The sequence below is a fragment of the Ahaetulla prasina genome, chromosome 7 (genome assembly GCF_028640845.1).
Source record: "Ahaetulla prasina isolate Xishuangbanna chromosome 7, ASM2864084v1, whole genome shotgun sequence".
Taxonomy (NCBI): Eukaryota; Metazoa; Chordata; class Lepidosauria; order Squamata; family Colubridae; genus Ahaetulla; species Ahaetulla prasina.
In genome coordinates, this window is record NC_080545.1 from 14,507,006 (window position 1) to 14,525,955 (window position 18,950).

Here is an 18,950-nt window from a genome sequence, read left to right on the forward strand (position 1 = left end):
TTGAAACAGTTTATGTCCAGGATGTGAGGGGTCTGTAGATATTTTTGCAGCCCTCTTTTTGACTCATGCAGTATACAGGTCCTCAATGGAAGGCAGGTAGTACATAGTGGTTCCCCACTTTCACAAGCTAAAGAGAATGGAAACTGGCATATGCTACTTTCTCCATGGTTGGGCTTGTTTGTGGAATTGCCTTTAAAATCTTCCCAGTGTATTACCCTTTCACAAATGGTTTAAAGCAGTGTTATGTAACAGCAGACGAAGTGTGATTGTTGCCAGATAATCATGTATTGTTTTTTTTTCATGCATTTCGTTATGGGCTTTTTTTTTTTCAAGATTTACCTTTATTTTAGTAGCATTATATTGTAGATGTTTTAACAGATCCGATCATATTGTAAGCTGACAAGTGTCACAGAATTACAGGGGCGGGGTGACAAATTTCAAAAATAAAAAGACACTCTGTCTCTCTCTCTCTCTCTTTTGGGAACAGAAGCCAAGAAGGTGTTACACTAAGAAGCCACAGCGCATGTAGCCAAGTTTACGCCTTTCAATGAAATGTGTTAGGTTTGAAAAGACGATACCAGATTCCTCCCGGTTTTTGGCTATCATAGACTAACAAGGTTCTCCGACAACAGTTAAAAAAGGAAAAATGGAATCCGTATTTTTTTTTTTTTGGAGTCATTAGTGCTCTCTGAGCTGGGTTGTTTGCCAGCAAATGTTTCACTAGCTAACTAGGGTAAAAACATCTGCAAGGAAACTTACTTCAGAGAGCACTAAAGACCACATAGTTCAATTGTGAGCGACAGAGTCTCTTTTGTTGGTATCCACGTCAGGGGTGAAATGCTACCGGTTCAAACTGATTCGGGTGAGCCGGTAGTAAAAAAATGCTACCGGTTCGGAAGAACCAATATTTCCGACGATCAGCTATGATGGACAATTTATATTAGTTAGAATCGTCAGATTTCCTGCTCTCCAACTAATCTAAATCGTGTGGCACAACGGATTCCCCTCCCCTCGCTGTTCTACTTACCTTTGCAGACTCGGAAGGTTTCAAAATGTTCCTTTTTTAGCGCTGCACAGGCGAAGCACACACTCGTCAGCAGACTCACAGAACTGGTAGCAGACTTCAGAGGATTTCATGGGCTGATCCACGTTCTTGACACATTAAACCCAAATGTCTGTATAGGAAAGGATCAACACAACCAAACACAACCAACACAACACAAAAACGGAGCAGCTGGCACAAGGGAAGGAAGAGAAGCATGGAGAAGAATGAGGGAAAGCAGCTTTCTCCTTCCCTTGTGCCGGTCACTCCATTGCCCGTTTCTCCATTGCAGTGCAGTGCCCAGGATCCACTTTGATGGTGGGTGTATGTGTGTAATTTAACAACCGGTTCGCTTGAACTGGTGCGAACCGGCTGAATCCCACCACTGATTCTAGCCTTCAAAATCATGCCAATGTTCCCTGCAGTGAGAGTGACCTCAGCCATTTTGAATCTAATCACCAACCTCACGAGGGCCACATAACCCCGGATTCTACTTCTTCCTCGGCCAGGTTACTGTATCTACTACACCTTGCATACACACAGATATACATATATACGTGCATGCCTGCAGGTTCTACTATTTCCTCTGCAGAAGGGAAAACGAGCAGAGATCATACATTAGTGGCTTGGAAAGCAGAGAAAAGTAAGGAGACAACGTGAAAGTGGCCAGCTCAGTCTTCAAGCTGGTCTCCACAGCAGTTTCCACCTCCTCCTCCTCCTCCTCCTCCTCCTCCTCCACCAAACACGCACACGCCCTTGAGAAACTCCTGTCCCCAGTATGACCCACACATTTCCAGCTGGCAAAGCCTTTTCCTGGCCTTCCCCACCATGTCAAGACGGCAACGGCAGAGAGCACGTCGAAAAGGAAAATATCTGATCACCCTAACTTAGCTTCAACATAAACAAAGGCAAACTAAATAACACAAACATGTGGAGCAGAGGAGGAGGAGGAGAAAACCCAAACCACTTGAAAAGCCAGAAATGTTTCCAATAAAGGCCCTCGCTGAAATTCAGGAACCCAAAACCCCCAACAGGGTAAATTTTCCCCCCCACCCCCAGCCTCCTCCCCATCTTCGATGCTCGTTCCCTCCACTCCCAACTCTGGGTTTCACCGTCTCGTCCCTTTATCCCAACTGTTGTGGTGTCGGTAGGAGTATCAAACAGCTTCGCTGTAACCACCAAAGGGAGCTTTCCATCTAGCAGCTAAAAGAAGACTTTTGGAGTTCTCCAGAAGTCGCTCAAAGTTTTTGAGGATGAGCAGGGCTCTGGCCTGGAAGACACCCACAGGCTGAAGAGGTTAAAAGGAGTAAGAAATAAGGTGGCTGGCTTTTCCCCTGAGAGAAAGCTTGGAGGAGAAAGGTGATTAAGCACAGCTGGAATGGCTATTTCAGAACAGGACGGAGGGAAGGGGGAAGCCAGTCAAAAGCTCCCACATCATAGAGAAGAAGCCTGGTCTAGCCTCCCTTAGGCTTCTTATGTGCCGAGACTCTCTTTCCTGGCTCATTATAAACAGTTAGTCATGGCTTCCAACCAGTGGTGAAATGTAAAATTTGTTACTACCGGTTCTGTGAGCATGGCTTTGGGGGGGGGTTGTAATGTGACTGGGTGGGCGTGGGCAACTTTTTTACTTTTAAAAGCATTTTTTGGGCCGAAGGGATTGCAAAGAAATGCTTTTAAAAGCCTCTGATGATCCCAACTGAGTTGCCTGAGCGTCAGAGGCTTTTGTTTCCTTTTAAAAGCATTTTTTTAAAGAAGATATTACAGAAAGAACAATAGTAGAAACCCTCCTTGAGTGTGAGAGCCGTGGTGGCGCAGCGGTTAGATTGCAGTACTGCAGGCTAACTGCACTGCTCATTCCAGGAGTTCTATTCTCACCAGGCTCAAGGCTGACTCAGCCTTCCAGCCTTCCGAGGTCGGTAAAATGAGGACCCAGATCATTGAGGGCAATAGGCTGACTCTGTAAAACCGCTTAGAGAGGGCTGTAAAACCATTGTGAAGCAGTATATAAGTCTAAGTGCTATTGCTATTGAGCCCTGGGAGAGGAGAGGGCGTTAAAAAGCAGCTCAGGCTCCTTCCTCCTGATTCAAGGAAATATAAAAGGGAGGGCAGTTAAAACACAAGCGGACTTGCAACACTCTTCCTACAGCCCAGCTCCATAGAGTTTACTCATCCTGGGGAGGTCAGTTCCATAATCTAATCTACTTCAAGGGTCCCCAATTTTTTGAACCTCAGGGACTACTAAATTCATAATTTTTAATCCTGCGGACCACTAATATGATCTGCCTAATGATCAGCTGGGTGGGCGTGGCTAGTTGGTCATGTGACTGGGTGGGTGCAGTCAACTCGATGTCACGTCGAGGAGTGCCTCACCATCCTTTACTCACCTCTCCCCTCCCAGCCATTTCTCCCCTCCCCACCCGGGCTCCTTAGGGCCCAACAGGAAGCAGTTGTTGGAGCTAAGCAGCCACCATGAGAAAGAGTTGGCAAAACAGCTGGCTCAATTCAAATTTGATCTGACCGAGAAGGAGGCTCAGCAGAAGCACCTCACTGAGGACTATGAGCATAGGCTTTCTAACCAGAGGGAAGACCTGTGGGAGTGCAAGGCCAGGTAATGGCACCTGGAGGCTCAGCAGGCTGAGATGGTCAGCCAGTTCCAGGCCATGATGCAGACCCACTGGAACAAGGCCCTCCGGCTCTTCGCCACCAGCGCCGCTTCCCTTCAGCCTTCACCCAAAGCCCCGTACCAGAAGGCTGAAGTCAGAATTTCTTCCCCACTCCAACCCACACAAAAAAACCCCGAAGGGAGAGATTCTGTGCAGCAACACAAACATTCATTGCACGTATCCATCCCAAGGGCCATAGTTTGAGGACCCCTGATTTAGTGCAATATAAAAAATGCAAATCATTTTTCTGCAGACCACCAAAATTTTCTCACGGACCACCAGTTGGTGGCCGCTGATCTACTTCATAATGCTGACAATAAGACACCAATGTCTACTTAAGGCACTTTAAGATAGAATAAGAATAAGTGGGACAAATTGTTTGGAATTTCTCTCTCTCTCTCTTTTATTTAATCATGTCCAATTCTCAGAGAATGCCTGGACAATTCCCTGCTGTTTTCTTGGCAAGGTTTTTCAAAAGTGGGTTTGTTATTGCCTCCTCCTTAGGGCTGAGAGAATGTGATTGGCCCAAGGTTACCCAGCTAGTCTTGTGTCCAAGGGGGAGATTAGAATTTGTGGCATCCTGATTTCTAGTCTGGGGTCTTAACTCCAAAACCAACTAGCTGCCTGGGGTAAATTTAACAGACTGTCAAACAAATTGAATTCAGGAGATCCCAGTCAGATTCAGAAACCCATCCCTGTCAATGGCTGCCTTTGCCTTCCTTTCTCTTGGATAGAAATGAGAAAGAAAAAGTAGTAAATTGTAGTAAAGAAGCCTCACAGCCTGAAATCAGGACTTCAGATTTTACCCAAGTGCCCTAAACAATTAAAAAGTAAGGCTCACGAGGATATACGCCATTTCCCCAATAAGAAGACCCAACCGGAAAATAAGTCCTAGCATGATTTTTCAAGGATGCTCGGAATATAAGCCCTACCCCAAAAATAAGCCCCAGTTAAGATTGTCAGCCAGATGGATGCATTTAGTACCCTATTTTCCCCCAAAATAAGACCTAACCAGAAAATAAGCCCTAATGCGTCTTTTGGAGCAAAAATTAATATAAGACCCGGTCTTATTTTCGGGGAAACACGGTAATCTAAGGCTGACATTGCTGGTTTGTTGTACTTTCATTTTAATTGGGTGAGGGTTGTGAGTCCTTCAACAAATGCAACAACTACTGTTCCAATAACCACGAGGACTCATAAAATGCGAAACCTTCACAACACCGTTCACTTTTAAGATGAATGAAAAAAAAATTAAGATTTCTGCCGTAACACATATTGTGTTTTGCAATGCTTTGGGGGGGGGGTGTCACAAAATGGCTCTGAAGTTAATTAAGGCTTATAGGACTTGTGGGGGGGGAGACAGCTGGCTGCGAAGACTCTTCGTTTCTTGTGATGGTCAGTGGCCAGGCAGTTCTCTGATGACTGCAGTTTGCCAGGCTGCAGAAATTTTCAAAGGTAGCAAAAGGGAGAAAGATACAGGGTTTTTTCTCTGCTATGAAGATGGTGCCAAAGAAATACATCAAAGGACGAAGGCAATGGGCAAGAATTCTATCAATGCTATTATATTTATGCCAGTGTTTTATGGTCAGAACTTGAAAGAGTATTACTTTAAAGACTCAGAATACTTCTTATTTGCAGCTAACGCGGACTCCTCCTCTTCCTTGGGACAATAGTTGCCATTGACAGGAGATGTACAGAAGTTCCTCTAAACAGAGACAAGTCATAAAATCAGTTGCCAAGGAAAGAAGGCAACAAAACTACAGAAAAAGGTCAGCGAAAAAGGGCTAAGGATTTTCTTTATGCTAGTTCTAAAAAGGATCGTGGCTTTCTTTGCCCTGGTACAATTGGCTCTGCAATCAAGATTGGAGACAGACAACCAAATTGTTGACACACCTGGACAAAATGGGGAAATGTATTTTTTTTCCCCCTAGCATATTCCGGATGGGGAAAGTTATAAGAGACCTATTTGTTTGCTTGTTACCCTAGGAAACAAACATTATCTGCCTATTTTTTCCCGTCAAGATCTCTGGTCCCAAAGTAAGGGTGTTTACCAGGGGGAGAGGGTGTCCAAAGGGCCTCTGGTGGCTTAACAGGCTAATGCAGTCTGTTATTAACAGCAGCTGCTTGCAATTACTGCAGGTTCAAGTCCCACCAGGCCCAAGGTTGACTCAGCCTTCCATCCTTTATAAGGTAGGTAAAATGAGGACCCAGATTGTTGGGGGCAATAAGTTGACTTTGTATATAATATACAAATGGATGAAGACTATTGCTTGACGTAGTGTAAGCCGCCCTGAGTCTTCGGAGAAGGGCGGGATATAAATGAAAAAAAAAAGTCACAATAGCTCTGGCAAACAAAACTAATCTGTAAGAAATGTGCTTTTACTACTTTATCTTGATCATAAAAATCACCTAGATTAGGTCCACCTTTGCTCATCCTGGCCTGGTTAAGTCAAAGATGAAGCAGAGCTGCGGTATTTAATCACTATTGTTAAAGCCTGCAAAACTTAGAAATGTAGAAGGAATGTTAACAGGAGCGGTCGGACAATCACTTCCTGGAAGATGATCCAAATAGTTCTCCTGCTCCCTGTAAAACAGGGGTGTCAAACTCAATTTCATTGAGGGCCGCATCAGGGTTGTGTTTGGCCTTGGTGGGCCGGGATGGGCGTGGCCAGGGTGGGTATGGCCAGCTCAATGTCACTCGTATTGGGGCGCCTGTGGCGGCCTGAGCGCTCTGCCACTGAAAATGGGCTCCCGAGCTCCGTTTTCAGCTGCGACAGTTTCCTGCAGCCCTCTGCCAACAAAAACAGAGCTCGGGAGGGCTGCCCACACTGCGCACTGCGGCTGGTCTTTTGCTGTTTCCAGAGCGGCCCTGTGGCCAGATCTAAGCACCATGGGGTCTGGCCCGCAGGCCTTGAGTTTGACACCCCTGCTGTAAAGGGTTAGATCAGATGATTCTTGTGGTCCTTTCTAGTCCAGAATTCTTTTGTTCTATAAAACTAGGTTCTCTTCAATGTTCCTTGCAACCTCACCCATGTCCCTCATCCTCTTTCCTCATTGCTTATTTGTAGTCTTTGACTATCATTAAGTGTTGTATCATTAAGTGTTAAATTTGTACCCTATGACTATCATTAAATATTGTAAGTGTTGTACCTTGATGAAGGTATCTTTTATGTACACTGAGAGTATATGCACCAAGACAAATTCCTTGTGTGTCCAATCACACTTAGCCAATAAAGAATTCTATTCTATTCTATTCTATTCTATTCTATTCTATTCTATTCTATTCTATTCTCTCAGAGAGAAAAAAATGAAAAGATCAGCCAAAGATGGCTGACGGATTAGGACTGATCATTAGAAAGAGCTGTTGAAACACAGGAAACAAAGACCCAGAAAAGGAGTCACTTCCAGGTCAGGATTTGGCAGTACAGCACAGATCCTCCAACATTTCATAATTTAGCTTGACTCCTCAGCTAGACTTGGCAGAAAGGTTTCCACACAAACATCCACAGACAGGAATTCTCAAGGGGAGGTTGCCACTGGAAGGATGAGAGGGTGCAAATTGCATTTACAGAATACAGAATAAAGGAGTTGGAAGGGACCTTGGTGGATCTTCTAGCCCTGCTCAAGAATCTTCTCCTCTTGTCCACTCAGATTTGACATCATGATCACATGGCTTTGAAGAGAAACTCCTGTAGCATATTTACAGTATTTACATTACATTATAAGATTTATTCATATATATGTGTGTGTGTGTGTGTGTGTGTGTGTGTGTGTTTGTAGGTTTTCACAGGTATAGGTACGTAGGTCTTGCCATTTTCGGGTCTTTTCCCATGTAAGGCTGAGAGTATCTTGGCAACGTTTTGACGAGGTCCCACTCGTCATCTTCAGGCTGGTGCTTTTGGCTTCGTGCTTGTGCGAGCAAAGCGTGGTTGGAGCTGCCATCTCTATATAAATACTGGTGGGGAGGTGTGTAGTGCTGGCTTTGTTGCTGTAAGCGGGTTGGTTGGCTGCGTTGTTACATCTTGGTTGATGGAGTTGATGTTTGCAGTTTGGTCAGCTGTTTTGTAGCATCCTGCGTGGGTGTGGTCCTAGCTGCGTGCCCATTAGTCTTAAAGACCTGGGTAATGGGTGAATTCAGCTTTCAAAGCTGACTTTGCTCATCAGAAAGTCTCAAAAGATGATCACGTGACCACGGGACACTGCAACCATCATAACTATGAGTCAGTGGTCAGGCGTCCAAATTTTGGACACCTGACCATGGGGATGCTGCAACAGTCGTAAGTGTGAAGAACAGTCATAAGTCATGTTTTTTCAGTGCTGTTGTAAGTTTGAACCAGGGGTAGGATGCTACCAGTTCGGACCAGTTCGGGCGAACTGATAACTCCAACGATCAGCTGGGAGCAAACCGGTTCGCTCCAACTATCAGTTCAGCCCGCTCCTATGCTTTACATTTTTCAAAAAAATAATAATTTTTATTTTTATAAAAAGTTTTATTTTAACATTCATATCCAATAACATATTTAATGTACCATCATATACAATTAATCGGACCTGCCCGGTCACCACCCCCTTCCTTTAACTCTCTTCCCTTCTCTACCTTCTTCTACTTTCCACGACCATCCTCCCCTTCTCTTATCTATATCCTCTCCTCCTTCCTCCCTACTCCTTTCTTCTCCCTCTTCTATCCCTCTTCCTTCCTTTCCTCTTCCTCCTCTTCTCTTTCCTACCTCCTTCTCTCTTCTACTTCCTTCCTTCCCATCATTCTGAAATGATAGCCAGGCAGCTCCGATCTTACATTGATTATACATCTTCAATCATCTCTGTACATTAACCATCAATCCATTTTCTACCTCATCCCCCCCCCCCCCCCCCCTCCCCCCCACCCCCCAGGACTTCCCAGAACCGAATACAGGGTATAAAACTAACAATCAAAAATTAAAATATAACACAAATCATAATCCATAGTCACTCCTTAAAACCTCAACTCCCCGATCTCAGAAATTTCCAATTGAGTTCGTATTTGTTCTTCATTAAAATACATAGTTTTTAATATCCAACCTTCATCAATCAGTACCAAAACAACGTTCCATCTTCCAATATTCACCAAGGATTCTTCTGAAAATAATAATTTTTATTAAACAGATTTTAAAAAAGAAAGAAATATTAACACTTTCTTCTTTTCAACAGTTTTGCGTCGGTGATCAATACTTATACATTTTCTCTCTCTTATCCTATTGTATCTTTTATACATATATTTCTAATATATCATAGTTTCTAATATATCTATAGTTTCTGAAACTTTGAGCCTTTATTTATCTGTTTATTAAATATCTATACCTTCCATCTCACTGATACAGCAACTCTAATTCTGAGATTTCAGCTACCTTTTTAAAATTAAGCATTAGTCTAAAAGTGCTAGACTAAATAGGAAATAAGAAATTTTTGAAATGACTAAGTACATTAATGCAGCATTTCTCCAGTGTATCCTCTAATATATCTGATATGTTCAGTACAAAATATTTGTAGACTTGGTTTATTTTACTGATTTAAATAACAATTGTTGTTGTTGTTGTAATTTAAAATTAGATTCACAGTCAAAGACTAGTGAAAAAATAAACATTCAGGTCCTAATAAAAGAATCATTAAAGTAGCATCTGAGGAAATAGACATTTCCAAGCCGGATTTTAAAAAAAAAAAAAAGGTGTTCCAGGTTGATAAATTCAGTTTCTAAATATTGGAGTCCTTTTGATATTGTTCCAAAAGTTCCACTCACAATTGACATAATAGCAGATCTGTTTTTCCATAAGCATTCAGTTTTGATCTCAAAATTCCGGTATTTCACGATTATTAATACTATTTAATACACCGAAGTACGGTAAACCACATAAAAATCTGTGCAGCATATGAATGCGAATTAATAAATCAACTAGGTGGATGAAAATGGTTTGTAAGGTAAAGGTTTCTCCGACGGCTCCAAGCATATGGAAACAGCGTTCATGAATAATCCATCCAACCGTTTGCGATGAATTGGGGAGCAAACCTCCTTCTGTTAAACATAATGAAAGGGGCATTTGGACACACAGCGTGATTGTTCAAGGACAGACAAGGAGGACAAAAAGAATATCCATTCCTCCAAAAAGAGAGAAAGCCAAGCTGGGACCAACATTGGATCTCTTGTGGGATGACATTGCCCTTTCCTCACTGAAGAACCAGCCAGTCACAATAAAACCCGCCTGGCTCTGGGCTCTCTCTTTTGCTACCGATTCTTGGAATCACCCCAGGAGACCAGCTAAACAAGGCCCAAGTTTTTAAACAAACCGAGAGTTTAATTGACGAGCCCACGCAGAACGAGAAAGCCAGCCCAACGGGACAAATAATTAGAAAGAAGCATATTTAGAAGTTGGCCTTCAAAGAGGAGCGGGAGGAGCTGAAGAATACGTCACACCTGTAGCCTCAATATTCCTCCTTTCATAAGATCTCTTGATGAACTGTGTAGGATTTGACTGCACCCTGTGAAGAGTCTTTTTCCCAACAAGCTTTTCCCAGGGTGTTGAAAAGCTATCATTCATAAAAAATTATTGAGGGGGAAGGAGGGGTTCAGAAGGCCACTGGCTGCAATGGAAGAGGCGGAACAAGGCCCTATGCAGAGCAAGCACCTGTTCGGCCTCCCCTCACAAGAAGCTTAAGGAGGGAGGGAGGGAGGGAGGGAGAAGAAAAAAACAGAAAATAAACAAGAACTTGTTCTTCTGTCGAAAACGACATTTTAACCAAGAATTCTGCATTATCCATTATCCTCCAGAAGGAAAGGATGTAGCTCAAACTTGCAATACGTCTTTATCTATATGGGGAAAAAAGGGGTTGGATCCAGATTTTAAAGAGCCCTTCATTTCACAAACATCATTTTAGAGCAGTGTCAGCAAACCTTTGGTGTTCTCGCGTGCCGGCACATGTGCCGGAAACGGCACGCGAAACCATCCCGCGACGAATGGGCGGCCTCACTGGTTCCTCTTCCGTGTTCCTGTACTCAAACTGTGCGTTGGTCAGCTAGCTTTCGTGCGCGCGGAGCGGCAATCCTGGAAGAGCGGTGGTCCATCATGCATGCGCAAGCCGCACACAAACACCCAATGAACAGCTGGCCATCGTGCATGCAGTTGATGTCAACCCGGAAGGTTGGGTGCCGGCCTGCACATGTGTGCTGGAACGCCGCTCTTCCGGAGTCCGCCGCCACCGCGCATGTGACGGCCAGCTGACCGGTGCACTTTTGAGCACAGGAACATGGAAGAGGAGCTGGCGAGGCCGCACATTCGTCGTGGGATGGTTTCATGTGACACTTCCGGCACACGTGCCATAGGTTCACCAACACTGGTTTAGAGCCAACCCAGGACTTTGACCGTCAATTATGCTCTTTTTAAAAAAAAAAAAAAATCTTTGATTTTCAAGCCTCGCAAATATGGTTCTTTCCTAATTTTAAATATAAACAGAAAAAAAGATGGGGCAAGGGACAGTCTTGTGCAATTATTCTAATCTGATTTTTGAAACAAACATATTAGAGTGTGGGGTACTGAATTATTGATACTTTTGACCTTTGGTGTTGGAAAAGACCCCTGAGAATAACACGGACAGCCAAAAAAAAAAAGCAAATGGGGTCATTGAAAAAAAAATCAATCCAGAGCTCTCACTTGAGGCGCAAATGACAAAACTCAAGTTATTTCTGGGACACCTTATGTAAAGCACTCGCTCTGTGGAGCAGGCTGTAATGATGGGAAAGGTGGAAGGGGAGAGAAGGGGAGAGAAGGGGATGACAACAGCAAGATGAGTGGATTTGGTTATAGTGGTGATTTTGGAAGTCCTGAAGGATCAGGTTTGATCCTCCTGGAGAGATTCTATCCATGTGAAGAAAGAGACCCTATGCCATTCCTGACAGTCATTTGATGGGAATGGTAGGGTCTCCTGGTTGATTAGAAGACCTCCAAGGTCCCTTTGAACTCTGTTACTCTAGTTGCTAAGAGTTAACATCAATTTGACATGTAATCAATCACCCAAGTTAACACATCTTTGTTGTGATGAGAAAGTTTCCAAGAAAAGAAACGGTTTCCCAAAGACACACTAATATTTAAAATTTATCCAAACCTTGGATCAATAATGCGGAAAAATCATTATCTTTAAAAACTATTATCAGTTGAAAACTGTTTCAACTCCTACCCTCAAAACGACGCTACAGAGCACTGCATACCAGAACAACTAGACACAAGAACAGTTTCTTCCCGAGCGCCATCACCCTGCTAAACAAAGAATTCCCTCAACACTGTCAAACTATTTACTAAGTCTGCACTACTATTAATCTTCTCATCGTTCCCATCACCCATCTCTTCCCACTTATGACTGTATGACTGCAACTTTGTTGCTTGTATCCTTACGATTTATATTGATATTGATTGTTTCCTGGTTACTTATTTGTACCCTATGACTATCATTAAGTGTTGTACCTGAGAATTCTTGATGAACGTATCTTTTCTTTTATGTACATTGAGAGCATATGCACCAAGACAAATTCCTTGTGTGTCCAATCACACTTGGCCAAGAAAAAATTCAATTCAATTCAATTCAATTCTATTCAATTCTATTCTATTCTATTCTATTCTATTCTATTCTATTCTATTCTATTCTATTCTATTCTATTCTTAGTGGCTTAGGTTTCCTTTATTTAATGAAACCTAGAGTTCAAATACAATCAGTATATGACAGTGATGGCTAACCTTTTTGCCACTGTGTGCCAAAAGTGGGAGGAATGGGGGGGTGTCACGTGCACGCATGCCCACACACATAATTCTATGCGCCCTGCCCCCCGCGCATATGTGCACAACCCACCCACGTCCCCCCGCTTTTGGCACACAATGGCACAGTGGACACGATAGACCCGTTTTTTGCTCTCCGCAGGCTCCAGAGCCTTTCTAGGAGTCTGGGGAGGGCAAAAACAGTCTTCCCCACCTTCCAGAGGCCCTCCTGAGGCTGGAAATGGCCTGATTGGTGACTTCCGGTGGGCCCAGAAGGTCCAGAAATCAGCTGGCTGGTACGTACATGTGCACTGGAGCTGAACTTGCGTGCCCGATATGGCTCAGCGTGCCACCTGTGGCACGTGTGCCATAGGTTTGCCATCACGGGTGTAGGATATAGTTAGATAAACAGACATAAAATGAATAAAAGCAAGTTGTGATCAAGACTTAATCTTCACTGAACAGTTCATTCTGATTTTAATGAAGATACAACCTTCCACAAATGATAGCTGGGGAATTCTGCGACTTCGAAGTCCGCATATTTTTAAGTTGCCAAGGTTGAGAAACAAAGTTTATGTCAACCAACCAACCAGAAATTATCAGCAGGGTTTCCCTAAATTTTCCCTACTGGTAAGGCAGGGCTGCTTGGTCTATGCTTGGTCACAAAAGCCAGAGCATATTCAGGAGCTACTAAAAAGCACAGCATTCCAATTCAACTGGAATGGATTCATACCTTCCTCTTCGCAAATTAAAGCTTGCACCCGGGAGAACTCAGCTGCCATTGTCATGAAAATCTGACCCTCATTGATGGTGAAAGAAAAAAGGGGAGAGCTTTTGTTTACATACTCTTGAAAGCCATTAGATTGCCACAAGACTTGAGCCAACTACGCTCTCCTTTCAGGCTCGGAAAAGCTTTTCAGACTCACCCATGGATGGCCTGTTTTAATCCTCTAGCATGGAAAACACAGCCCTTTCAAGACACAACCTCACTGAGGAGAAACAGGGGAGCTGTTGTGCTCGGGGAATTCACCCATTCTGGGGAATCAAAAGGCAGCTACTCTCAATACAGTAATCAGCATGTTTTCCACTATGAAAGCCTCAGGTCAGCCTTTCAGATCTCACCTCTTATCCATTACAATCATCAACAAATAACCAAATCAATATAAGCCAGGACACAAAAACACTGTCTCCCCGCCACCCCACCCCACCCCTGCCCCAACCTCTGAATTCATTTATTACTGCTCTACTCCTTCCTTGAAATCTCCTTCAAAAGAGGAAAGCAGATTTTCAACATTCTTCTTAAACCAGGTAGACATTACGTGCATCATTTTTAATACCTTATGTTTTCATTTCAGCCTTCAGAACTGACTTGGGCTCGGTTTTTTCTTCAGGGAGGCATTTTTTTTTTTAAAAAAAAGGTTTTTTTTGTTTTTTTTTTACAAACATATCAAATCAATGCGTGAACAGTGTGGCAACTTGGTGTCATACATTCGAATACAAATAAAACTAGTAAATTTAATCATAGTTATTACATTCAGTCAATTTATATATTCCTAATTATGATACACAATTATATTCCATAAAAAAGTTTTATTTTTACAATCATGTCAAACATCTCATTCAATGTACAGTTATATACAATTAGTCGGGCCTGCCCAGTCACCACCCCCCTTTTTAACACTCTTCCCTCTTCTACCTTCTACTTTCCAGACCTTCCTCTCCTTCTCTTATCTACATCCTCTCCTCCCTCCACCCTACACCTTCCTTCTCCCTCTTCTACCCCTCTTCCTTCCTCTTCTCCTCTTTCCTACCTCCTACTCTCTTTTCTCCCTCCCCACCGTTCTAAAATGGTAACTGGGCAGACCCGACCCTACATTAATTATATTTATACATCTTCAATAATCCCTGTACATTAACCATCACTCCATCTCTAGCCTCAACCCCCCAATTCCCCTCCCCCTTACCCCCCACCCCCCACCCTGACTTCCCAGAACAAAATGCAGGGTATCAAAACTAACAATCATAATCTAAAATAATTCCTAAATTATAATCTCTAGTCTCTCCACACTTAATCACACTCTCAATTCCCCTCTCCTTCAGAAATATATCTAATACAAAATATTTCCTAAATTTACTCATATGCTATTCGATATTTTTTTATCTGATACTTATTTTGAATATAATCAATCCACATTTTCCATTCTAACATATGATACACAATTATAATAAGTTGCAATCTGTCATTGTTCAATTATTCCATGTTTTCTCTTATTGTTACTTTTATTTTGTTGCATTATATAAAAGTGTATACACTACATTTTCCCTTCTCTTATTTCTATCACTTATTCTAACTTTTAATCAGGTCACCTTTTATTAAAAAACATTTTATTTCTATCCTACCTAATTTCTATTCATGTCACCTACTTAAAGAAAAAAGAGGGGGAAAAAAGAGAAAAGGGAAAGCAAAGCAGAACAACAAAAAAGAGAAATCATCTATCCATCATCTCTTGCCCGCTTCAATACTTTAATTGCTCTGCTTTTTTTACTTTGTCTCCCAAATTCCTCTCTAGAATCTTTATCTCTGTCTGTATCTGCTTCTTGGCTATTCAATCTAGGTATTTCTCCCACCTCTACCTTCTTCCACTGCTTAGTTTCCAAAATTTCTGCCCAGGCAGGGAGGCATCTTCAAATACAAAGTTAGATGGGAGTTTTGTTTGTCTTGAGCATTCGGAACACTCAGAAGTGGTAGCTATCGGGTTGTTAAGTGTCAGAAGTTATTCTTTCAGTGGAGTTCGGCCCAAAGTCATGAAGAGTTTAAGAGCACACACAACACACAAGATTACCTTTAGATTTAGAACATATCAGCGTATTTATATTTATATCAGTGTATTTATATCAACGTAGCATGCATAAAAATAATTCTGCCAAACGCACCGTTCTTCAAGAAACGTACATATATTTTGCCAAACCAGATTTCTTTTCTGTTTTACTTAGGGGAATGAAGGAATATTTGCAAGAAGTTAATTTTAAACCAGCAGTGTAATCAGTCCCATTTAAAAGGAACTGTCTTTTATAGCATATATCCATCCTAGTTTATACAGAATGAGGACAACGGAGAAAAACTAGTGTCTTGAAATAACCCTTATCTTGAACAAGATTTATTCTCCTGAACTTTGAGCACAAAATTGGATATATGAAATCACAAAATTAGATATATGAAATCAGTTAAAATCAAAAGCAACACCCCACACACACACATACACACAAAACCCTAGAGGCAAACAGTTTGGGGCATGGGAAGTTAATTGACTGCTGCCTCTCTCACCCCAATTCATTTCCACACACCCCTCCTTCCAAAGTGGCTGAGTTCAGTAACAATGTAGAAGGGTCTCCAAAATAAGAGAAGGGCAGCTTCCATTCTTCTAGCTCTCTTGAATTAATTAACTGAAATGGGTTTTGTCAATGTTTTGGAAAGGCAGGGGGTGAAAAGAAACGGGGGTAGAATTAATCACAGTGAGAAACTACCACTTAAGACTTCCAGAGTTCAGAAACAGCCCATGAGAAGCAAAAATTAAGAAAAGGGGAAGTGGGCTTCCTTACCAAGGAAACTAATAAAATCCAAACAAGCATCCAGTTCTCTAAAAACAGATAAGGCCACCAAGCTGTCTGTCGGCCGCAACACAGTTTCAGCACTTAATTCCCTTCGGAAAAGATAAATAACGCCCCAAATGCAAGTGGTACTTATAGCTGTTCTGTCTTAAAAACATTTTATTTCTATCCTACCTAATTTCTATTCATGTCACCTACTTAAAGAAAAAAGAGGGGGAAAAAAGAGAAAAGGGAAAGCAAAGCAGAACAACAAAAAAGAGAAATCATCTATCCATCATCTCTTGCCCGCTTCAATACTTTAATTGCTCTGCTTTTTTTACTTTGTCTCCCAAATTCCTCTCTAGAATCTTTATCTCTGTCTGTATCTGCTTCTTGGCTATTCAATCTAGGTATTTCTCCCACCTCTACCTTCTTCCACTGCTTAGTTTCCAAAATTTCTGCCCAGGCAGGGAGGCATCTTCAAATACAAAGTTAGATGGGAGTTTTGTTTGTCTTGAGCATTCGGAACACTCAGAAGTGGTAGCTATCGAAGTTGTTAAGTGTCAGAAGTTATTCTTTCAGTGGAGTTCGGCCCAAAGTCATGAAGAGTTTAAGAGCACACACAACACACAAGATTACCTTTAGATTTAGAACATATCAGCGTATTTATATTTATATCAGTGTATTTATATCAACGTAGCATGCATAAAAATAATTCTGCCAAACGCACCGTTCTTCAAGAAACGTACATATATTTTGCCAAACCAGATTTCTTTTCTGTTTTACTTAGGGGAATGAAGGAATATTTGCAAGAAGTTAATTTTAAACCAGCAGTGTAATCAGTCCCATTTAAAAGGAACTGTCTTTTATAGCATATATCCATCCTAGTTTATACAGAATGAGGACAACGGAGAAAAACTAGTGTCTTGAAATAACCCTTATCTTGAACAAGATTTATTCTCCTGAACTTTGAGCACAAAATTGGATATATGAAATCACAAAATTAGATATATGAAATCAGTTAAAATCAAAAGCAACACCCCACACACACACATACACACAAAACCCTAGAGGCAAACAGTTTGGGGCATGGGAAGTTAATTGACTGCTGCCTCTCTCACCCCAATTCATTTCCACACACCCCTCCTTCCAAAGTGGCTGAGTTCAGTAACAATGTAGAAGGGTCTCCAAAATAAGAGAAGGGCAGCTTCCATTCTTCTAGCTCTCTTGAATTAATTAACTGGAAATGGGTTTTGTCAATGTTTTGGAAAGGCAGGGGGTGAAAAGAAACGGGGGTAGAATTAATCACAGTGAGAAACTACCACTTAAGACTTCCAGAGTTCAGAAACAGCCCATGAGAAGCAAAAATTAAGAAAAGGGGAAGTGGGCTTCCTTACCAAGGAAACTAATAAAATCCAAACAAGCATCCAGTTCTCTAAAAACAGATAAGGCCACCAAGCTGTCTGTCGGCCGCAACACAGTTTCAGCACTTAATTCCCTTCGGAAAAGATAAATAACGCCCCCCAAATGCAAGTGGTACTTATAGCTGTTCTGTCTTAAAAAACATTTTAAGCTTTTTTACATTTTGGAAGAAGAAACAGGCATTTGTTAAACAAGTGCTGAGAAATAGTTGGCGGTAAAATGAACTAGAGCGTATTTTTCATCCCTTCAGTCAGCAGCTTTTTAGACTCATCTAAATGGCCACCAAAAAACAAAACACACCATGAGTGAATCTAATGGCCTTTATTTCTGTTTCTAAGTCTTTTGCAAAATGGGAACTTGCGTTTTGGGCATGTGGGATCTCCCATTCGTTCAACAAAGACTTGGGGGAAACTTAAACAGGAGTTAAATGCAAATACTTTCCTCGAGCAAGTAGTTAAATACAGGCCACAAACAGTTGTCGATCGGGTACAATTTTCATTTACGTGTAGTTTTGTTCACTCTGGAAGAGGGACGCCGCAATCTTCGTTTGTGCCCATATTTCTCACTCGGTCAGTGAGCATCGTAGGAGGACAGCAGAGTTAATCTCTTGCAGCCAAAATTCAGAAGGATTCCGGTAGCACCTTTTATGATTAACACTTTTTATTAAAAAGGCAGAAGCCTTAGAAAGTTGCAGCTCCCTTCATCGGAAGCATAGTGGGCCTTATCCAATGTAGGATTAATTTGAGAAGAGAGAGGAGAGGAAAAGAAGGGAAAGAAGAGAAGAGAAGAGAGTGGTTATGGAGTTGCAAGCACCACATCAATCACAAATTGTATTGTGTTACCAGTAGAATCACATTGACTATAGAAAACTACTGAGTGATGCAAGCTGTAAAACCTATAGTTGTAAATAAATGTTTCCGAGACAAACTACAGTTTCCATGTTCTTTCTCTTGACTCCAAGACTCCCGTAACACCAATGGATTCCTTTGGACTTATTTTCAAAAAAACAGACCCCAAAAACAACCACTTAAAAGTTCATTTTTAAGTTCATTTTCATCTTTTATTGATCTCACAACTAGAACAAATATACATACATATATATATATATAAAGTCTTTTGCAGGTAGCAACTTATTGATCTGGCATCTGTCTCACAGATTTTAAAATCAGCTTCTGATCTTTTGACTCGATTTTCAATCCTAGGCTCTCAAGGACCGGATTATCCGCAGGGCCTTGCTGTTCCATCCGGGCAATGAATTCCTGGTTCCTCTCGTTTTCCTCTGTCAGGTTACGAATGGCGTAAACCGCCCACTGGTTTATGACTGTTCAACAGTGTCAAGGAATTTCTGCAAGTTCATTTTGGTGCAAGCTGAAGTCTAAATAGGGGGGAAAGCATAACATGCCTGCATCAATTAAGCAAGCAGTATTATTTATTTCAAGGACGCGGTGGCTCAGAGGCTAA

The 18,950-nt window shown here is 41.9% G+C and overlaps 1 protein-coding gene across 2 annotated transcripts in view; it reads right to left on the reverse strand.

Annotated features, from left to right (window-relative positions):
* Positions 1-18,527: 18,527 nt before the first annotated feature.
* The window catches only part of ATXN10 (ataxin 10), an 89,267-nt gene continuing 88,844 nt past the window's right edge, over positions 18,528-18,950 (reverse strand). For both annotated transcript variants that reach the window (XM_058191348.1, XM_058191347.1), the window contains one exon: positions 18,528-18,810. In XM_058191348.1, coding sequence (XP_058047331.1) covers positions 18,620-18,810 — 191 coding nt within the window. In that variant the 3' untranslated portion in view covers positions 18,528-18,619. The remainder of the gene's footprint in view (positions 18,811-18,950) is intronic.